This window comes from Cyanistes caeruleus, chromosome 4, assembly GCF_971803275.1.
Source record: "Cyanistes caeruleus chromosome 4, bCyaCae1.hap1.1, whole genome shotgun sequence".
Taxonomy (NCBI): Eukaryota; Metazoa; Chordata; class Aves; order Passeriformes; family Paridae; genus Cyanistes; species Cyanistes caeruleus.
This window is the reverse complement of record NC_141704.1, coordinates 60074760-60097083: the sequence shown is the minus strand read 5'-3', so window position 1 is coordinate 60097083 and position 22324 is coordinate 60074760. Positions and strand designations below refer to the sequence as shown.

The following is a 22324-nucleotide window of genomic DNA, read 5'->3' as shown; positions in this document are numbered from 1 at the left end:
CCAACATGATATTATTCTCCCTCCCCAGTACTCCTGGTTCAGACCCAATGTCTTGGACAAGGCAAATGCATTGCTGCACTTCCTCGAGTTTATGTCAGAATTCAAATAATAATAATAAAAATAGTCTGAATTTGCATTAGAGGAAGCATCCACCTGGCTGGGGCAGGGCTGTGCAAGAGCAGCCCAGCTCCAACAGGGCAGGGAGGAGGGAAAAGGCACTTCCTGGCACTGGGAGCAGTTGGTCACTCTTGGAAGTGACTAAGGCCCTTGAATACCTCCTGTTCTCATTTGCTGGGTTTCCTGTGTCCTCTGAGGGCATTTGAGGGGGTAGGAAAGATACCAGAATACTGGCAATTGCTTGCTGATGTGGTTTTTCTGTTGTTTCTCCACAAACACTTCAACAGTGCTCTTGGGTGCTTGCTGTATAGGGAGCTGTCTGGCTTCATTCCTCCTCTGCTTGGAGAGAAGAGCGGCTTTGGGCTGTTTTTATTTTCTATTCAGCACTTTTCTTCAACAGTGGTTGTAATTCAGCACAAGTCATTACCAACTTAACCCTTCAAACCTCATCAGTATTATAGTATATAACCCTGTCCTTTCATCCATAAAGACAGACCAACCTAACAACTGAATGAGTGAGCTGGAGCTTTCCAGGGTGAAATGAGGAAGAGGGATGTTGCACATATAGTACCTCCCTAGAAATTAAAAACCTCAAGAGGATATTGGTTTTGTCTGTGATGTGATAAGACTCGGGTCCAAAACCGCACTGTGGCAGCTAGAGGAACATGAGCAAAACTGCTAGCTTTTAATTGCTTTGTTCCTCTGCAGTTTGTACACCAGCGAGGCTTGAGGCCTCTGAAGGGGCTGGGTAATTGTTATATGTAATATTGTAAAACTGGATCCCTTCAAAGGCAGTCAGTAAGATGTACAACACAGCACACTGGTTTTCTGTGTTCTGAACCACCTGCTTGCTCATGCTGTGCCTATTTAACACTTCCATTTACCCAGTGAGTCTGATCCCTACAGCCAAGTGAAGCTCTGTGCACCTCATTTGTAGGTTTTGAGCTTCAGACCTTGAAAACGGATCTCTCCTGGTGCAAGGCTAAGATGGAACAATGGTGGTGTACTAACATGTTTGTTGGTGATTGAAAATATGCATTAGGAACAAACCATGGAGTCAGGAACCAAAACACATATTTGAATATGACATTCCTGGTGAGGCTTTAGACTAGTGCAGTTACCAGCCAGTTCTTCACTGCTGGAGTGGTTTAGGCACAGCTGGGAAAGTTATAGTTTTGACATGCAAGTTTTACTCTGGAAGTTATCACTCTGATACTCTTTTTTCTCTCTCTGAAGATTGACTGTGGGGAGTCAACACCACAAGCCACTCTGATCCCATCCAGGTCAGATCTTGTGAAAGATTTAAAAGCCTTTATCAAGACCTGTATCATGTAGATGAGTATCTGAAAGAGTTTTGTTTTGGCAGCGATCACTTAACATCAGCCCAAGAAGCTTTTGCATCCGAGGCAAGCACAGCACCAGTACCGGGTGAGTCCTTAATTTGGGGCACTGGATATGCTCAAGTCTGTGTTTATTGAGCAATAAAAGCTTTGTTTTCTGCTGTTTGATGTTCCAGCCTGCCTTGCTATGGAGGAAAGATCATCCAAAGCCTTACATGAGAGAGGGGAAGATTCTTCTGTGGCAAAGGAGACAAATGGCGATAAGGGCCCAGCTGCTCCTGTGTCAGGTACAGTGGCTGCTGCACTGCCTGGCACTCACACACTGAGGAAATTGCTTCCAGCACATCTTTGAAGTGAGGAAGCTGAGTAAGAGCAACAACATGAGAATTTCTATTTTTGAAAGTATTTTCACGCTTCCCCCCCATCCAGTCCTCTCAAGCCCCCCTGAAGCTGAGTAGGAATAAAATTTTTTAACCACTTTACCACAGCACTGCAGGCAGGGAGCATGAAACAACTCAGTGAGATCTTGGGGCTTGCTCAGCTGGCAAAACACTGAGTGGGTACAAAATCCCAGACAATTTTTGACAACAGAAAACATGTTTTTATGGGTATATACAGTTATTTAGTTTGACAGTGCCACTAAACACTTTCTTCTCTTTCAAGGCTGTTGTGCAAGAAGCTGGGATAGGTCAAGAGGAGACATGGGGATAGGGGCATTTGTGTATTGTTTGGTCTTTGCTAGAGCCTTAAACAGCCACCAGATCTGATGATTTTCTTCTACTGAAAAACTATAAAACCAAACCAAAACTGGAACAAGCGTACACACTGTACTTAAGTGGTTTTTGTAAAGCTGATCAGAGTAAGCAGCACAGAATACCTGTGTGTGCTTGTTTGTAATTTTTTTTTTAAATCTTTACCTCCATATAGAGTTGTACTTTGTTGTTTGGTTTTGTTTCTGTCCTCAATACTACCTTGCTGAAATTGTGTCCCTTCATTTAAAAGCATTTTCTTTCTACTAATTTTCCTTCTACTATTAATTTTCATATGTGGTCCAGGTGCCTTTGGCTAAGAGGAAGCAGATACACAGAACAAATTTTAAAAAGTCCAAATAGCTTTAAAGTCTGAGAATACATCTGCCTGATGCACATCTCTGAAAGGAAAGTGTTTCCTAAAATTAGAACTTATAAACTTCCCTTTGCAGGCTTCAAACCTGAAGCTGGAGTTTTTCTAGAGTTTTGTTTTCTTTTTTTGTTTTTCCCCGTGCCATTTCTTTGGGACACAGATGTGTAACTGCATAAACAGAGGAGAAAAGAAAACATTATAGATGTTCTTAAAGGTATAAATATTAATTAAAAGCTTCCTTTTTAAACAGCAAGCATAACAAAAAAGTATCTATGCTGGTAGCAAAATAATAAAATTAATTTATCCAAGGGAATATTACTATGACTTTCATCTTCAACTACAGGAAGTACATTATATTCTCTATTCTCAGCTGCAGATGTATAACATTTCTTATGGGGATTTTTTCCAGTCATAGTTATAATCACATTTCTTCCTATGTGTCTTTAATAGTGTTCTTTGCTGCCTCCTCTTTTTCTCAGTGATCTTTCATAGTATTTGATGTGGGATTTTTTAGTCCAGTTGGCCCATGGCTAAAATGGCAGGTGTTGGAAGCTTGGTGTGTTTTACTGATTGTTACCTTTGGATTTGGGAATGTTTCTCCACAGGACCAAGTCAGATCAAGAAGGAATCCTGCCTGGTGATGGAAGAACACAAGCCTGTGCTTCAAAATGTTTTGAAGCAAGACCTGGTAAGAGTGCTGGTGACAGTGACAAGCCCAGCTGGTTTGGCTGAGCAGTGACAGAGGAGACAGACTCCTCCAGGGGTGGTGTGGCTGCTCCCTTCCTGTAACTGCTCTGATGTGCCTTTAGGAGGTGGACCAGGAAAAGAAAAATAATAAAGAGAGGAGTGAGGAAGCACCAGCTGTGGTTCCAGGCAGGAAAGGTAAGGGGGCTTTGCTGAACACCTTCATATTACTGAAGCACAAGCTGAAACCAGACCAAAGTCGAGAGGTGCAAAGAGCTGCCTGTCCCACACCAAGCATGATCAGAGGCTTTCATTTTAGGGTTTGGTAGCTGGAGATCAAAATGAAGAGAAGAACAGTGGTGTCATGCAAAATCTGCAGCTCTGACTTCTGCATATACTGATCTAACCAGCTCCACATTCCTCTAGACAGGAGGAATGTTGTTAGCTGCAAAGGAGTTGGGATATTTGAAAGAATTCTGGCACTTCTGCTCTCCCCAAAGATTTGTAAAAGAAGCATCTCTGTGCTATCCATGATATAAGGGGAGCAGGATGTTGTTTCTCCTTAGACTTCTCTGCTTTTCAAATTGCCTCCTCTTTTGCCTTTGGAAATCACTAAAAGCTGGTGAGGTAGTGAATCATATAACATCCTGAAGCCCAAACCTGCAGTTAACCATTTCTTGCTAATAAGGTGCCAGCTGAAGTTCCCTGAACAACTGACTTTTGGGGCTTTGTACAAGTGGCAGTGCTGTGGTGCCTCACAATGAATAGAACCTGATGCATATGAGTTATTTTCAGTGGCAAGAGCTGAACACTGGAAAACAGGGGCATCTGTGGAAACTTGGAAGACTCTCACAAGTTGTTTTGGGGAGGCTGTTTTTGCACTTTGGTCTGAAAATGTTGGTTTTTTTGGTCTCTTCTCAGCGAGTTCACCCACTGCAGGTGGTATTAAAGGAGATAAAACCAAGCAAAATGAGCTGTAAGTATTTTGACTTTCAGTGATTACCTGCAGGTATGAATTTAAAGCCAGTCTGTTCCATGGTTCTTTTTCTTCTCCTACAGTGACTCCTCAAATGAGAAGGAAGTGGAGGTAAGTCTCAACTGCTTATATCCTGAAGTATTTCAGATAACAGATATTGTAGATAAACCCTGATTAATATCTCCTCCTACACAGAAGAATGATCCAGCTTAAACTGGATGTATTTCTGTAGGTTAGTTCTGAAATCTTTTTCCAAGCCTAATGGAAATTTTTTTCAAGAGATGGGATGGAGAAAGGTGGAAATCTGTAAAACTGAACAAAGACTTGTCACTACTGTGACATTTGTTTGCAAGCTTGAAGGAGCATAGCTGTGACCTCCTCCCAGGCAGAATGTGAGGATTTAAAACAGTTTTGTCAAAAGGCACAGATGGCACAGTGTGCTGCCAGGATGTCACCTCTTTTGGCTGCAGAACATTCTTACATCCTCCATCACTACAGATGGGAAGACCTGCTTAAAGGAAGTGGGTCATGTTCACTTATTCTTCTGTATCTCTCCTAAACTTTGGTCACAGGGTATAGTCCCAAACGTCATGTCAGTGTCCAAATCTCCTTAAACTTCTGCATCACTTGCATTCCTCTGAAATATTTTCTCCTCCCACAACAGGCTGAATTTCTGAGGCTGTCTTTAGGTTTTAAGTGTGACTTGTTTACCTTGGACAAGAGAGTGAAGCTCGAAGAGAGGTCCCGAGACCTGGCTGAAGAAAACTTGAAAAAGGAGATCGCAAATGCTGTGAAGATGTTAGAGGTCAGTATTGTCCGGGGCTAGTAGAGTGGATGGGATAAGCAGATGTGAATGTCTCTTAAAACAGCTTTTTAAAGGGAGAGTGTGCATGGGATACATGGTGAGCAAATATGAATGAAGTTCTGGGGCAATGCAGTCAAAATATGAGAGATGACATGGGGTAATCTTGATCCAAGTGCATCGCGTGCTTAGGCAGTGGGGAATTTTTCTGTTGCACAAACATCTGCCCCTTGCTTCAGCTGATTTTTTTGTTCCAGTCTCTGCCCACTTGAGCTCTCTATCCAAGTTACACTGATTGAGGGTGTTGGTGTGGGCCTGAACACAGCTCCTCAGTCATCAGCTCAAACCTTCATTCTGTGTTAATTCACACCAGTGTTAATTCTTACCAATGTGTGCTCTTAGGCATTAATTCCTTTGTGTGAAGAAGATAACCAAGCACAGGAGATCATTAAGAAGCTGCAGAAAAGCCTGCAGTTCCTTAGCCAGTACGCAGCTCGAGTTGCCAGCAGAGCAGAGATGTTGGGAGCTATTAATCAGGTAACACTTTCCATCTAAAAGTACTTTGTACAAAGCTGAAACCTTCCAGCTGCAAAGGGATAGCCATATCTGCTTGCTGGGCTTTAGGGTCCTGGATGGGATTTGGGAATCTGGTGTGTGTAGTGTAGACTGGCCAGTACAGCTTAGTCCTGGCCTTCTCTTCTTACTGTGTTGTTATAAGGAATCCCAGGCACTGAGAGCAGCTAGAATTGTGCAAAAACCCACTGGAGAAATAATGAGGTTCTGGTTGAAAAAACCAAACTAAAAAAGACTTTGCAGCAATGGGATGTACAAAATACCAAGCAGGGTGGTAACAATGGCCTCGATGCTGCAAAGATGGTTCTGTGCCTTATGGAAAGATAGCTACAGCTATCAGCAAATCTATGAACAGGGCTTTGTACTTTTTTCTAATGTTAGGTGTGGCTGTGTACAATACCCCAGAGCAGCATGAAAATATGACTCGGCAATACCAGCAAATGTATGGTGGCAGCTGAGACTGTACATCAGAGATGATGATGAGTTGTAAGGGCTTGCAAAATGGAAGACTGATTTATTTATTTTACAACAAGAGTGATCCCCAGAGAAATGAAACCTGTGTGGCATATGCAAGGACAGGGGTTGTAGTAAAGCTTTGAAAGTGGAGGATAAAAGTGGGATATACCAGAGGAGACCAGATGCTTGAGGGGGAAATATCCAAACATGAGGCAGTTCCTGAGAGCTGCTGCTTTCCCTGCTCCCTCAGGAGAGCCGGGTGAGCAAGGCTGTGGAGGTGATGATCCAGCACGTGGAGAACCTGAAGCGCATGTATGCCAAAGAACACGCGGAACTTGAGGAGCTCAAGCAGGTCCTGCTCCAGAACGAGAGGTCCTTCAGCTCCCTTGGAGACAGAGGTAACCAGGAAAAGCCTCTTTTCCTTTGCTAGCACCTGCCAGACAGGCCCTTATAGCTGCAGAATAGTCATATAAAACCTCCACATCTTAGGTGACAGAATTATATTATTGTTTTATCCCCTCTTCTAAAAAAAAGCGGGGGGAATAGCAATTTATTAACACTATTAAAGGCAGCTCTCTGAAATTAAACTTGTGCCTAAACTGTCATGGATTTCAGGATTTGTGTGTGGGACCACTTCAAGTACACAGGGATATTCTGGCTTTCAGCAAAGTGCATGGCATGTGTTGGTGATAATCTTATTCCTTGTGAGCAGTAAATTTGGGTGCTTGTTCACAGTAGCTATTTGTAGGTAGCTGAGCTTTGGCTGCTCTCTACAGATGCACCCTGCCCTTTTCTGCATGGGAATTGCAAATCCCAAAAGTGCAGGGAGCCTCTATTTCCCCTTCTAAGCAGCCAGGTTTGCAGCCGGTGCTGTGCATTTGTGGCTTTGCCAGAAAAGTATTAAATTCTTCTGAAAAATAGGATGTGTTTTTTAAACACCAAAAGGGAACACCATAAAATCCTTGCAAGAACCTTTTGAATCACAATCCTGACTGTGACAGACAGTCCTGTAACAGGACACTGTCTCAATAATAGAATATATTTGGTGATAATGATGGAAGATGATGCTTGCAGAGGATAGGTGATGTGTGAATGTTATGAACTTATTTAATGAAATAGGAGGCTTTTTCCTGAGATCTCATTTCTGCCTTCTGAGAGTGCTTTGCTTAAACTCTTCAGAAAGTCAGACCTTAGACTGCAAATTAAACTCACTTCACTCCTATTAGCAGCAAACTCCTCCTGTAAAGCTCTGATGTTTGATCTCTTCACAGATGAATCTACAAATAAGAAGCTACCAAGTCCTTTTAACTTTAAGGTAATGGTCCTTACATGAAATTTCAAATTGTTTTAAGTGTGTGTGGTTTTCTTTGCTTTATGTGCTGGTGTTCTGCTGCATGCTTGACTGGTTGCTTTTCTGTCACAAATATGTGCTGGTGCCATCAAACATGAGAATCTACTTTTCAGACACCCCACCAACCCTCTAAGTGGTCCCCCTTAGAAGCTGAAGGTGAAATGGTTGGGCTCTCATTCACTGGTTAAGAAATATTGTTCGTGCATGGTTCCCTTGGAGTTAAAGGAGTGTTTAGGACAAAAATATGAGATGGGAGCAGTTCAAACTGAAAGCAGGAATTCCTGTGAGTGAGGTATGGGGAATTAGTTACATTCCATTTTGGTATTTTGCTGGAAGCTGTGCAGCCAGCCTCACTCAAGTGGGCAGAAAGAATTTATTGTGGAAAGATGCTGTTTCAAAACTGACTTGATCTGCACTTGAGATTGGATCCTTTGTGTGTTACTTCAAGCTAAGTCTCAGCATCTTTTTTTTTAATGTAGTTTGTGCAAAGCAGATAGTATTTTGTGTGCTCAGTGGGTAACCCAGCTGTGCCTTGCTAAGAGCCAGTAATGCCTCTCATTTGTATAGCCCTCATCAGCCCTGCGGAGAGTTAGCATTGCAACAGTGCCCAGGAGTGCTGGGAATGCAGGAATTGGGGTACCACTGGTAAGTAGGGGCTGCTGGAGGGATGTTGAGGTGTTTCACCTCCCCAAAACTGGCTGGGTTTCTGCATCAGAATGCCAGTGCAGTAAATGTGGCAAATTTCTCCTCCAGGCCCAGTTCCATGAATCCAATGGGGATGAACGAAGTGACAGGTTCAGCAGGAGATCAAGCAGTTGGTAAAGTCACCTGGGCTTGTCTTTGAATGGGGGGAATACTTGTTGACTCTGCCTGTAGTAAGAAAGTATGAAGCATCTTGGGGTATAATAATGTTTAGGCTACACCTTTTGTGTTAGTTTTATATGCTATAATAGGCAAATGAGCCTTATGAGCTCACCTTTTTTACTTACTGAGCATTGATAGCTTAAAAAAAAATCCTTCAACTTTCTTGCTTTAGAACTAAAATGTGAAATCTAAATATCTACAGTGGATGGATCTGCAGTTTAGTTTGGTTTCATTTGTTTGTTGTTTTTTTTAAATGATCCTAATTTCAAGCAATTTAATTTGTGGTTTATTTGTCTGAGGTCAACCAAATGACTAGGCTGCTGCTAAATTTGATTCCCTGCTCTTTATCTGCTGGGGAAAATCAGGCAAATTTGTTTAACACTTGGCAGGGGCAGGCTAGGGGTGAAGCAGAACGAGAAGCGTCCTTCACTGCAGAGGTTCCTCAGCACCTATTCCTGGGCAGAGTATGAGGAGGAGCATTTTGAAACCAAGTAAGTTCAGCAGAAGCCTCCTCCCAGGTGTGCTGGTTTGGTTTTTAAAGAGCTTTTAATTCACCACCTGGGCTATAAAGCCAAGCTTTTGTGAATTTAGTAAGGCTTCGGAACTGTTGATTCTTGTTTACAGAAATGAGCAGTTGGAGTCACCTGCTGAAGTACAGGGACAACTACCTAGGAAGGAAAGTGTCTCTGAAAAAGGAAAATACCCACCCAAATGGACCCTGGAGTCAATGTAAGTTTATTTCACTGGTTAAAGCCATGTTTGGGAGGTGCACATGGGAAGAGGTTCTGAACAAAAGACCAGGACTTTCAGTGCTTTCTGTAAGCAAGAGTTCTTGCTGCTCTTGCAAGGCAGCTTTTGTGAATCAGTTCAGAACCAGCGTGAGGTACAGGAAGCTTGGATGGACGGCTGAGCTGGGTCAGCTTATCAAGAATTTGCTTCCTTGACTGTGTTTTAAACCCAGAACCAAAGTTCCCCCTGCACAGCTCCCAAAACAGTAACAACCTGTCACTTTCGATGTTTGTAGGATCTAGTTTGCTGTAGGGCTTTTGGGGGTGGGGTGGGGAGAGTTTCATGTTTTGAAGAAACACTGAAGGGCTTTCCTGTCCCGCCCAGGTACAATTTGCTGTCAGCCTGGGCATCCCACTTCAAGGCTTCCTTCAGCAACGCTAACAAAACCTTCTGGGTGTCCGTGTCCATGCTGGTCCTGCTGGCTGCTCTCACGAGCTTCCTGATGGGGCTGTCCCTGCAGAGGCCAGCAGATGCAGCCCCTGTGGGCACTGGGGACTCCTGGACACTGGTGCAGCAGCTGCTGTGGCCCTACACAGGACTGCAACACAACGGCCCCCCCCCGGTATAACCCCGGCTCCGCTGCCGGAGCTGCGCTGCCACGCTCTGCCGGACAGGAGCTGAGGCTGCCCTCGATTTAAGGTTACGTGTCTGGGTTTCTTTTGTTGGGTTGGGGGTATTTTTGGGGAGGAGATTAATTTTTTTTCTTTAAAGCATGACTTGGAATTTTTTTAAAAAAAAGGTACTTTTCTTCCCATTCTGGCAAAAGTTATCTTTGAAAGTAGCTAAAAGGGTCTCAGTTCTGTTGAGGTTTACAATAGAACAGCAATTTTTAATATTGTTAACAATAAACACGTCTAGGTGGTCTAGCCACAAGAGAATAAAGAATTTATTTTGCTTGAACAAAGATAAAATGTTTGCATTTTAGAACCTGTTTCAGTGATTTGAACAGAAAAGGATTTAAGACTTGAAATGTAACTTTTTTGAAAGCTTTTGATAATAAAGTTTTGAAGGAAAGCTTGCCGTATCTAAGAGTATGCTAAAACTCTGGTAGCAAGGAGCAGCTGATACACAGAATCAATAAACAGGAAGCCAGCTCTTTCCACTTTATCCATGGCTTCATTGCTGGCAGAAGCCTTGAGCATATGGTAGAGTGTGGAGTGAAATTCAGACTCTTCTTCCAGCTCTTCTGTAAAAGCTTCACTGGTTTCAGTGAGCTTGAGGTTTTGTACTTTCTCTCCATTGAACATATAAAGAGACCAGTCGTTGTCTTTGGCAGAACCCACTGTAAGATGTTCACTTGCCTATGGCAGGAAAAAATGCACTGTGAGGTGAAGCCTGTGCCACTGTCAGAGTACAAATCCTAATATTTGTGTGCCACATGCATTTAGCCTGAGAGTGAGAAAGCCACTCCAGCTTTCAGCAGGGGGGTGTGTTACCTTTCTCCAGCCACACCTGCGAGTGTTTGTCTGGCTGGGAGAAGTTTTAACCATGTGTTTTAGTTCACAGGTGGAGACAAATCAACACTGAGGTTGCTTTTTCCCTCCTCTGCAGTAGGGAGCTAAAGAAACCCTACAGGCAGGAAGGAATTTCCAGCTGTTCTTTAAAAAGGTGGCAAAGCAGACTGCTGATTTTCAAGAGGCCTCTGAAGAGCATGAAGCTCTGTCACCCCAGCTCTGGCTAAAGCCTCCCTTGGTGATTTATCAGCTCTGTTTTCCTTAGCAAGTGTCTTTGCTGCTGAGACTTGTGTCTCCCGAGAGCTCTCTCAGGTGCAGTCTGTGACACTGCAGGGGCTGAAGCCACCAGGGGCGAGTTCATTGTTTCTGTCTGACTGGGGAAGGGGTCAGTGCTGGCCTGCTCTGGAAGTTTGGTCTGACTCCACAAACCTTGAACACGATTCGCTCTGGCCCTGCTTCTCCATTCCACTTGCTGTGAGCAAAAGCAAAAGCAGCTGCAAGCAGAGCCATCTGCTCATAGGCCTTCACTTCTGCCAGGGCAGCCTGCAGCGCACAAGTAGCAATCAGACAAAACAGATCTTGCTCTATTTCCCTGTGTTACAGCAATGTCAGGGCCTGCTGTACTCAGTCCCTGGCTCAGCTGGCAGCACAGCAGCTCCCAGTGCAGGAAAGGGTGACCTGACTGAAAAATGGGAGGGAAATCCACCAGGAAACTCTGGCACTCACCTTCCTGGGCACAGGGACATACTTGGGAGAGTACTCTGCTGGGAAAATGTTCACTCCAGCTCTTTTCAAAGCTGCTCTGAGGGCAAAAGGACTCATCCATTTTCCTGTGATGTGGGAAAGCACCTCCTCCTCTTCCACCACTACTGAGGACAACATACACTGATTATCCTGTTGTACAAACCAGTGAAAGCAACTTACTGGTCACGGAAATACCTTTCTGGTTTAGGCTTCAAATATTGATATCTTTGCTGGCTATTACCCACATCATCTGCTACACTGGGCTGTGACCTTTTATTTACAGATCCTGAAGAGAGCCAGCTTTGTGTACGAATTCAGAAATTAGACTGGTGTACTGATTTGTACAGCAGTGAACAGATGGATAATCATGAGTAGCTTGAAGTTTGAGAAGCAATAAGGCACATTAGTAGTAGGCTGCTAGAAATGCTTTAACTTCTCCTGGTAGAGCTGAGAGCAGAGGAACAATTTTTAGGTCTCTAACAGGTAGAACAGGCTTGAATGCAGCAAGGCAGCACCAGCAGCAAAGCACTGACTGAAACTTTCCAGAGCAAATGCACAGAGGCTTTCTCATAGTAAATAACTGAAATAACCATCACAGTGCTTGGAAAGGGAGAGAGATTCAAATCACTCTTGTGGAAACATCCCTAATTCTTACTCAGGGACACTGTAATAATTATGGGATTTTTGAACTGCAAATGTTTGATTTTAAAAAATATTGACAGTACCTTAATTTGTATCTGAATGGTTGCAAAGGCTGCAGTTAGTGTGAAGAGTCCTTCATCCACCCCAGTGGGGTGCAATTCCCAGGCCTGATAGGGCAGGTTCAGGTGAGCATCCTGGAAAAGGGCTACTGTATAAAAGGCACCCATCCCAAAAGTGATGCTCTTTTCTTCTGCTTCATATGTTATCTCGCTGATGCCATCAGTTCTCCACTGCTGGCCTGGACAAAAAGGAAGCAATGATACACTGATGTACATGGAAGGCTTCTGGCAGTAATGCTGAAGTAAAACAAACCAAAAAACTAATAACAAAAAAAAAAATGTAAAATCCCCGAATCAATTAACATTGAAGTCCCCCAACTATTTCTGGGCTCCAAACTGGAGCCTTATCTTTACAGCTGGATTGTGACAGTAGTCCAACTTGGGTATAAATTCCACTCTTCAAATTTAAAATAAATTTATGCCCTAAGTTCGTACCTGCAGCATCCCATCGGGCTACCACAGGCACTTTAAAATAAATCACATTATCAGGGAGCTTCAGGGTTATCTGTACTGCAAACTGTGTGTCATCTTCAGCCTCTCCTGGGGAATATGGGTACACCTCCAATCCAACATCCAGCAGCTTTGGCAAGACAGGAGAAGGACAGATAAGGGGTTTATCAGAAAATGCAGGATTTTTTATATGAGTTCATCTAACTACTGCAGAGTTTTTTAATGCACCATTCAAAGGGTTTACTAATATTGCACATTTCCAAGTACAACTTTGAAGGCAGTAGAAGAGTAGCTACCACGAGGCCTTGGAACCCTTCCTGTGCCCCAGTGTGGGCACAGCCCTTTCTAACAGAGCACAGCCTCAGAAACCAGGAGCAGCTGGGAGGCAAAAGCAGGTGTAATTCCACTCCCAGTGTCAGAGGGAAGGTCCCAGGGGGCTGGGAATGAACATCCTGGGCTGCTCCCCTGCCCACAGTGCTGCTCTCTGAGTTTGGCTTATTGGGAATTGGGATTATTGAAAGTTTCCAGCGTCACAGTGCAAGCCGTGGGGTAGCTCTGCACTAGAGGAAACCAGAACACAGCGATTGCAGCCCTCAGCCAGCCTGAAGAGCCTGCAGCTGAACCAGCAGTGCTTTTGGTACCAGCGTGCTTTTACCTTTCACACGTGAAAATCTGATGCTTTGCAAACCTCGTCTCGTTGGTTTGCCGCTCAGAAGTCGTGTCCAGTGCGTGTGCCAGCAGTGCCAAACCTCAGGAGCGGCTCCTCAGGGGTGCCAGGGCACCAGGGGCTGATCCCTTTCCTCCCTCACCTCCACCATGCTCCAGTCCCCGAGGTCCTGGGCCTGGGGCGGCAGCTGCAGGGCATCGATGTGGTACACACCCCCCAGGGGCAGCAGCTGCTGCAAATCAACAGCTCTGGGTGCCTCTTCTCTGCCTCCTGCCTCCTCCTGCAGCAGCGCATCCGCTTCTGAAAAATTCACCGGGCAGCAGGAGTTAACCTGGTGCTCAAACTCAGCATTTCCCACCTCTCTTCATCTTCCTCCGTGTGCTGGAAGTGCTCCAGGAGGCAGCATTTCAGCCCCATCTGCTGGTGCTCTTCAATAATCACTGAAATGTGGGGAAAGGCAGAGAGCTGGGCAATGAAAAGCGCTTCTTGATTTGGGGCTTTTGGATTTGTGGCCAGTGCCAAATGTTTTCTATAGGAATAAGGTTTTACTGACAAAATGAGTCCATTGTTACATGCACAAGAGTTTCACAAGCACAGTAATACAGTAGATTCTGGGCAAGTTTCGTAAGATTATATTGATATTAAAAGAAATGAAGCAGATAAAAAGATATCTAAAAATAAGGTGCTAAAAGGTCATGTGCTGAAGGTGAAAGACATGGTAATTATGAAGAGCAAGAGGGATTTAACATTAAACACAATTTTCAGGTTACAAAGATAATTCCTTTTTTTTCTGTGCATAACTGTGTATATTTCACAAATGTATGAACTTAAGCTTTAATTAATTGGAAAATGTTAGTAAAAGGCAGAGACAGTGTGGACAAAAATGGCCATAAATATTTTCTTTAAAAAATCCAAACCAGACCACAACACATAAAACATCACATGGGATGGTACAGGAGGAGAGAAGTCACTGTTGACAGGAATCAAGAAAAAAAGTGTTCAATACTGTAAAAACAGCTACTGTAATTGTTATAAAATTTGCTCAGAGAGAATAAGACCATATCAAAAGATGACAACTCAAAAATGCTGTAAAGTGGAGCTAAATTATGCCAATAGTTTGCAGTCGTTTTATTTAAATCGCTGCCACAAGAAAATTCACTCTTATTAAACCAAAGAATGACACCACAACACTGGAGAAATTTGTAACTCATGTGGGATGGACAGTTTTATTTCCTAGAATTAGGCCCTCTTTGAACAAGGTGCAAGAGCAGGTATCTCACTTTAAGCACCCGTTTAGGTAATACTCAGTAACACCCCACACTACACTAATGCATACCACGATGTGTATTTGAATCATCATTTTCTGAGGCAGTAAATCTCCCCAGAGCCTGGAAGATTCATAAAGATTGTGTTTCATAAACATATGTATAATAATACACATATCGATATAAACATGATAAGCATGTGCATAAGCATAAATAAAAAATAAATTTTAAAAATAAGTGTGTGGATGAACTCCATTTTCCTGTCCTGTTATCTCCCCACATGATTTAACAATCATTAATAGAAATGTCAACAAAACCCGAGTGTTATCAAAACATCCCTATATTTATAAACTTTGCTCCGTTCACAAGGAGATACTGCAGTGTTTCCGTGGATCATGGAGTGGCCTGGGTTGGGAGGGACCTTGAAGTGCAGTTTCAGTGTCACAGGCTGGGGGCTGCCCCATGGCCAGAGGGCAGCACCGGGATCCCAATCTGAGCTCACGGAGCTATCCAGCAGCAGGATGGGAGCACCGGGAGAGACGAGGAGGAGAGGCAGAAACCGGGGGTGGGAGTAGAGAGGACACAAGAGGAAAAGGAAGAATGGGGTGCAGGATGGAGATGAAATAAAAACAACTGGGATGGGCAGCACAACAGAGAGAGATTAGAAAAGAATGGGGACAGGGAACAGGACAGAAGGATCCAGTGAGAAACAATGGCACAGGAAGCAGGACAGAGCAACAGGGAATAACAAGGAACATAAGTGAGGCATGGAGAAGGACAAATAAAAAGAGTGGTAAACACTCAGGAAAGACAGAGGGATAGAGAGACAAAGAGGGAAACGAGGACAGAGAGAGAAAATGTCTATGGCAAGTGGGTGTGGTGGGATGGAGAGAGAGGGATGGGCAACACGACAGAGGGTTATAAAGAGAAGAGTGCAGTGAGGGAGAAGGACTGATCAGCAGATGCAGGCAGGTACAGGCAAAAGGACAGTGAGATGGACAAAGAAATAATGTCATGGTGCAGGACAAAGGAAAAAGGAGAGGAAGGAAAAAGGAAAGAAAAAGATGTGGGCCTCTGCCTGCTCTAGCTGTGAAACACACCCTGGTGATTCCTGTACAGTATGGCCATCCTGTGAACTGCAGCCTGATGTCTAAGCCTGGGCTAACCCAGCTTCACAGGACATCATTTCATTCTTTTTAGAGGGATTCAGAAAGGAAATTTACTCGGTCCCATTCAAGTAAATCGATGTCATCTTGAGGCCAAAACTGCATCTTCCGTAGAAACTGACACACGCCTGCAACTCTGATAACATGGATGCATTCTAAATGTGCCCCACAAGGAAATGTCGTTTTGCCTGCTGTTTGTTTGTTTGTTTAAAAAGAAAAATTAGCTGGAATTAAAGACTGAAATGCAGTAAGATTCAAGAAGGTGGAAAAAACGACAGAGAAAAGAGTTGTTTATTCACTGAGCTGGTACCTATGGTTCATATGCTGAACAAATAAAGCATGCTAAATCCCAATGGTAGAAATTTGCATTTCATAGAAACAGGCTGTTAAAGGCTAGGACTGAGAAGAATGTTACAATGACTGAAGTTCCAAAGAGTAGTCCTGTCTAATAAAGTATTTCTTGATACCATGCAGCCTGAAACACTGAAGCTCTACGATAGTCTTTTAAAAATCAGACTATACTTGACTGAATAGAACTAAACCACAGGAAAAAAAATCAGGCTAGATAAGGCAGAACATTTAATTTTTAATGTAGCTACCACACAGAAGACCTGTTTTGAAATGCACATGCTTTCAGACTGATAGGATTGCTGGAATGAAACGCTGAAGCTTTTTACAAATGTCTGTATCTCACAGACTAAGCATCAAAATTATTTACATAGTAACAGAAATCTGTATTTAACCATCATCAAAATACATGAATTCTTGCTTTTCCATCTATTTGGACAACGTGGAAAGAGCCTCCAGGGCCCAAAATCTGTCAAGGCTGTGAGACTGCAGCACACAAATGCAATGACCACACCCTGGTTCCCTAGGAGAAAGATGACTGGAGCTACAGGTGTTTTCCATGCTGGTTGTAGGGAAGGTGCTCCATTTCAGGACTGCAAGACTCAAGAGAGAGAAAACTGGAATTCTGAGCACACAGCATAATGCTTGAATTTGTGCCAAGTACCTCCTGGAAGTGGTGGGATCTACTGGACACATTCGGTGTCAGCTCTCCCCTGCGTCTTCCTGCATCCATACATTGAGCCTGGACCAAGTTCATTTGCAGAGAAGGAGAAGATGGAGCTACATACAAGATCCTTCAGAATCTTTTGTCATTTCATTACCCAGCAGAATACAAGGTGCTGGATGTGCCTATGGTAAGTCCAGCTTTTTGCCAAAAAGAACAAAGACTCCAGCTTCTTGAATCTGACACCTAGCTATGGGTCAGCAAAACAGAATGTGGATCCCAGGGAGATGGGCTGGCTTTGTGTAATGGTCAGGCACTGGAATTGCTCATAATTGCTTCTCCTTTTCTTAACTGGAGACAACTGAATACCAAGGAGTAAATCCTTTCTTCTCAATTCCAACATCCTCCTTCTGACAGTCCACAAACTGCTGCATCTGAAAAGTCAGCCCAAAGCACATGAAAGGTGCAGGCCCAGTTTTAGAAGATGAAGTACTAACAACTGTTTTGTTATTCTCCAGTTGAAGGTACTGCCCTGCTCTGGAAGAGTAGTGCAAAATACAGAGGAACAAAAAAAACCAAAAATAGCCACAAACAAACAAACATGAAGACATCCATATTATAGAACTCTGCTGCCTGCTTAAACTTCAAAACTGTTGGGGAACATTTCTCCCACCTCTCTTCTCTGCTACCTGCAGCTATGTCCCCCAGCTTGGGGTTCATCTCTGTTTCTCTGTCATTTGCAAAGTGCCACATCCCATGGGCCCCAAACCCAATACTTCCCTCCCTCAATTGGATTTGAGGATCCATGTGGATCCCTTCCAGCTGGGAATGTTCTGTTCTGTGATTCCAGCACAGGTCCAGTGGACAAGAAGAGGCTGTGTTGCAACAGGATTTCCTACACTCCTGGGAATGATGAGATAAACCTCCAGTGGAAAGGAAATGCAAGATAACCAGATGGTTGGTATTCTATACACTTCCTTTGGGAAGACAGACCTGAGCTGGGAAAGGTCAGCCACGTGCTCTTCATTTAGTTTCCATGACCATAATAACATCACACACTGAAGCCACTCTAGGTAGTGCTGCAAAGTGAATTGTGTCCATTAGTTTACAAATTAGGAGCCTGAAACCACTTTGGAGACAAATATATGTACCTATCTTCCCATTTAAAGAGAATATTTAATTTTCCATGAATAAATTTAAGAAGCCTGTAATGAGAGCTAGCCTGAACTTGCCCAATGGATTTTCCTTTCCAAAGGCAAAGGCAGTATTTTGTTCAGTGGGTTAGATCCAAACAGTGAAAATAACCTGAGCTGCTCAGCTGAGGGGAAGGGTTTCACTTCTTGTAAGAAACTCCTTTGAAATGATCTTATTTTGTGCCAAAAACAGACACCCTTTTGGGCATTATAGAGTTTTATGGAGCAGGTTTGGGCAAGGGGCTAAGGGGGAGCCTGGTCCTGTGAGGGACTGGTTCGACTGCTCCCACCTGCTCTCCAAAACTGGATGAATTTGGAAGGATCTTGGAATCATGGAATGGTTTGGGTTGGAAGGGACTTTAAAGATCCCAGTGGCCCCTCCTGGGGCAAAGCCATGCACAGAGATAAGGGAGGAAACACTCCAGTGCCTTACAGCCTCTCCTTATTTGTCTGGATCGTGACAACATGATTTACTTTATCTATAGATATCCCTCTGGCACAGGGAATAATGCACTGGATGATATTTTCCAGATGGTCTCATGTTCCTGGGTGAGGTGATCCCCCTGGCACCATTAGAAGAGAGAAGAAAACGGGATCTACAAGCCGTGCAAGTGACCTTAAAATAATTCCCCACTCTCAGAACAAAGCAGGAAGAGCCAATTCCCTGCATTTTGTTGTGATTCCCAGGCTGAGACCCAGCAACCCTCAAAATCCACATCCTGGAAAAAAGCTCTCAGGCACACAGGAGTCAGAGGCTTTCATTTTCTGCCTTTTTGTCTCTCAGCCCTTCCTTAATTTTTCTTAAAAAAAAAATGCTCTTTCTTAAAAGTGGGGGAGGTATTTTAGGATTAAGAAGCTGAAAGTTTTGCTGTTGTTCCTTGTTACATTGGGGTTCTGCTTGAGTTTTTTTTATTTCTCGCACTTGTTTCACCACGAAAAGCTCTGCAAGGCAGGCATTTGAAGTCACCACTGCTATTCCAAGCACCCTGTGTTTTTCCAAGGCCTTTGGAAGGGGCAGCCTGACCAAGCAGCCAGTGGACCATGCCATGATTAGCTGCCATTAAGTTGTGCAGGTGAAGCGATCTGCAGACCAGGCAGGATCACCTGGGGCATGCCATGGAACTCCTTGGCTGCGTTCCCCAGGAGCCCCGTGACTTTCCTGCGGGGTGGGACAGGGGAGACAGCTGGAGCTGCAGAGCTGGGAGCTGTGGGAAGGGCTGAGGGGCAGCATCCTGTGCAGGACCAAGATGTGTGCAAGGAGATGTCCTGTCCCTGCACCTGGGATACCCTCTGGACACACAGGGATGCTGAGGAGGAGGTGCTCTTGCAGGATCAGAGGGGTATGGAGCAACCAGACCAACTCCCTGAGCAGACTCCTGTGGGTGGTGTTACCCCACAGAATCCTGTTGGAGCAATAAGGAGAGCTGGGTTCTGGAGTGGAAAAGAACAAGCAGAATTAGCCAGGTGCATCATGCAGGTGTGCAGCAGCTTTGTGCTGACCATAGGAGCTCAGGGCACACAGGTCAAACCCTACCCAGATTATCCAAATATGTTGTGCAAATCCAAGCATATATTATTTTGTACTGTGATAATCCTATCGATTGGTTGAGTTATTGGGGGAAAAAACAGAAGGTAGCCACTAGGGGGAAACAAGTCAGTGCCTCGGGGTGGCTGAAATCACACCTCTAGACCTTGTGGCCAGGACACAAACCTGCATCCAGCACTGAGCCATCAGCGCCTGAGATAAATCCTTAGCGTACAAAATTCGGATGCTAACAGCAGGCAGTCAAAGATGTCCCTGTCCCTGAAATGTCTCAGGTGTCCTCGAGGCCCCAGGAGTGCAGGAGGGGTCTCCACTGTTATTTTTACAGATTAGTGGAGCATGTAAGGGCATCTCTGGGCACAGTGACTCTGACAGCTGAGAGCACTGGCTCCTGCTCCTGGCATGCTGGCAGCCACTCCAGGGAGAGCGCTGGGAAGCCCCTTTGGAGCTGTCATGGTATGCAGCCTGGAATGTTGAGAGGCTGCCCCAGGTCAGCTCCTGTTTGCTTTAATTCCCTGCTCTGTTGGGAGCTGCTTCCCAAGGGTCTGCAGCTCCCTGCAGGGTGAAGAAGGGGCTGGCAGCAGGTGTGTGTGAGGGCAGCTCACGGATCCTGTGCCCTGCCCTCGGCAAAGCCTCGCTGCTATACCTCCCTTCCCTGCAGGTCTCTGTGGCATTCTTTGTCCTGGTGCTCTCGTGGTTACCTGTGCAGCAGCACTGCGGGTTTTGGATGGTTCTCCCTCCCCAGGGATGCTGACAGGGCCTTTTCCAGCTGTAGGAGCAGGAGGGTGGCTGTGCCCTGGGCAGGAGCATCAGCCACAGGCAGTGAGCGATACCTGGCCACAGCGCTGGCCCTGGAGCTGAACAGAGCAGAAGGACTGTAAAACACAGGAGAGGCTTTGCCCCATGCCTGTGGTGTTTCTGGCTGGAGAAGAGCAGCCCTGGAAGTGTTTAGGGTGCAGGGAGGACAGGGGGAGAATGTACCAGGAGAGACCAGCCTGATCATGCTGCAGCTGCCTGCTACCCACACTGGGAGTATTCCCAGCTAAGCCACTCTGGAAAGAGCTGGAGCTGCCCTTTTTTAGGTGTCTTTACTCAGAGTACAAGGCCTGGAAAGAGTCTGGCACAGGAGCTCTGCCCACAGCAAGGGATGGCTCCAAGGGGGGAGATCTGGGCTGTCAGTGCTGATGCATTGCAGGGAAGTCCCCACTGTCGCTGGTCCCAGGGCCAGGTGTTCCATCAGAGACAAAATCAGAGTTGCAGCCCCTGCTCATCCTGGCATTTGCCACATTCGACTGCCTTGATGGAAGTCTGGGGAGAGCGTGAGTTTCTTTGCTTCCCTTAGAAATGGGAACCACAGCTTGGGAAAGATCCTCTGGACTTCACCTTTGCACAGCACTCACAAGAGCAGCCTCTCCAGCTGACCATCCCCAAAACACCACTAACACTCTGCACAGCTCTGCTGCCTTTAGCTTTAATTTTAGGTTCATTTTATTTTGGTTAACCTACTGCAGATTGGCTGTTATTTTCTCTCTGGAGCCAGGGAATGCAAAACTGCGCAGCACTGATGGAGGCTCCTGACTGGCGCAGCTCTTGGAGGAGCTGCTCACCTGTGGCAGGTGAGCCCTGGGCAGCTTCAGGGAAAACATGGACATTGCTGTGTCACTGGGCAGGGCACAGCCACGGTCCCCTCAGCAGGAGTCTCCTCCACCAGCCCAAAGGCTGCACCTGCTCCAGGCTCTTCAGCCAGGAAAACCGAGTGCCTGTCTTCCCTGTCTGCACTTCCCGGTCGTGGCAGGGTGATTAATCCTGAATCCAACCCTGCTACTGTAGGCAAGGGTGTTTTCCCTCCTCCTCTGGGCTTAAGGCAGCCCTGCCTGTTGGCAGGTGGACACACACCTTAGGCACAGGTCAGGACTAAGAGCCCACAGTCCTGCCATGTTTACCGACTCCATGGCTACTCAGGAAAACCACTCTGGTTTTCCTGCCCGCTCCTTGCTTCCTTATCAGTCCAGGGGTGGCTAAGGATGAATGATTAGAGGTAATGGCAAATATTACACCCGTGCTACCAATTCTGCTTTTCAAATGGAATTCAAACAAAATTAAACCTGACACAATGCCCGGGAAGGACGTTGGGGCTGTTGAAAGACCATTAAGCTTTGAGGATGAGTTGCAGAAAATGTTCCATAATTAACTCAGCCACCCACAGCCTGCTGGAAACCCGGAAAACCTCAGTAAACATTGGCAATTCTGTGCGTGAACAAAAGGACTCTATTTCACTGGTTAAATACTTGCTCTAAACTTGGTAAGTGCTGTGTGCTGGCATTGGTTGTCTCAGGGGGAGTGAAAATCTTCCATGGACCTGTTTTTCTCTGGTATTTTGTTGGGTTTGTTGATCCTGCTCTCATGCCCCATCCCAGAGCAGAATAAATTTCCCTGGGGATGAGTAGTTTCTGCTTTGAGTAAGTGTTGTGGGATTTTTGGCTCATACAGCACCTCTAGTACCTGGCAAGGTCAATGCTTAATCATCTGCTAATCCTTGAGATTTGGGCTCTGGGCTCTGGCTCCGGAGTCTGGAGCTCTGCCCAGCCAAACCAGAGCAGACCTAAGTGGAACTAAGGAGGGATGCCACCAACAGGAAAACAAGACAGGTCTGCTGGAAGTCACCCAGACAAGCATGAAACCCCTTGCAACACACAAAGTAGGAAAAAAACCTCTGTTAAATGATATTGCTGTGATCCGGCTGACAAGCATGCAATGTACCCATGCCTATTCCTCCACCTGAGGATTTTTGCCTGTTTCACAAACTAGTTTTGGTGGCTCAGAAATCTCAGACAGCCACACCTTTCATACTGGTACAGGTTTCATATCAAAATGGTTCACCTCCTTCAAGAGGAAGCATTTAAATGAAAATGTCCAACTCCCCAAAGCTCCAGCACTCAGACTAGATCATCTTTTTTTTTTTTTTTTTGCATTAGCACCTTAGAAGAGCAGCCCC

At 45.1% G+C, this 22324-nt stretch overlaps 2 protein-coding genes across 8 annotated transcripts in view; one reads left to right on the top strand and one right to left on the bottom strand.

The window, feature by feature from the left end:
• The window catches only part of IRAG2 (inositol 1,4,5-triphosphate receptor associated 2), a 36967-nt gene extending 26879 nt beyond the window's left edge, over window positions 1-10088 (top strand). For all 7 annotated transcript variants that reach the window (XM_086885107.1, XM_086885108.1, XM_086885105.1 and 4 more), the window contains 16 exons: window positions 1354-1400; window positions 1484-1545; window positions 1634-1744; window positions 3185-3267; window positions 3389-3461; window positions 4185-4239; window positions 4323-4350; window positions 4904-5044; window positions 5444-5578; window positions 6321-6468; window positions 7342-7385; window positions 7989-8066; window positions 8175-8239; window positions 8675-8776; window positions 8910-9014; window positions 9399-10088. In XM_086885107.1, coding sequence (XP_086741233.1) covers window positions 1354-1400; window positions 1484-1545; window positions 1634-1744; window positions 3185-3267; window positions 3389-3461; window positions 4185-4239; window positions 4323-4350; window positions 4904-5044; window positions 5444-5578; window positions 6321-6468; window positions 7342-7385; window positions 7989-8066; window positions 8175-8239; window positions 8675-8776; window positions 8910-9014; window positions 9399-9642 — 1521 coding nt within the window. In that variant the 3' untranslated portion in view covers window positions 9643-10088. The remainder of the gene's footprint in view (window positions 1-1353; window positions 1401-1483; window positions 1546-1633; window positions 1745-3184; window positions 3268-3388; window positions 3462-4184; window positions 4240-4322; window positions 4351-4903; window positions 5045-5443; window positions 5579-6320; window positions 6469-7341; window positions 7386-7988; window positions 8067-8174; window positions 8240-8674; window positions 8777-8909; window positions 9015-9398) is intronic.
• Window positions 9937-22324, bottom strand: part of LOC147653684 (dynein axonemal intermediate chain 7-like) — a 17383-nt gene continuing 4995 nt past the window's right edge. The window contains exons 2-7 of the mRNA XM_086886291.1: window positions 13293-13512; window positions 12469-12613; window positions 11998-12212; window positions 11255-11422; window positions 10958-11071; window positions 9937-10375 (exon numbers count right to left, since the gene is read on the bottom strand). Of these exons, the coding sequence (XP_086742417.1) occupies window positions 10100-10375; window positions 10958-11071; window positions 11255-11422; window positions 11998-12212; window positions 12469-12613; window positions 13293-13512 (1138 nt within the window). The 3' untranslated portion in view covers window positions 9937-10099. The remainder of the gene's footprint in view (window positions 10376-10957; window positions 11072-11254; window positions 11423-11997; window positions 12213-12468; window positions 12614-13292; window positions 13513-22324) is intronic.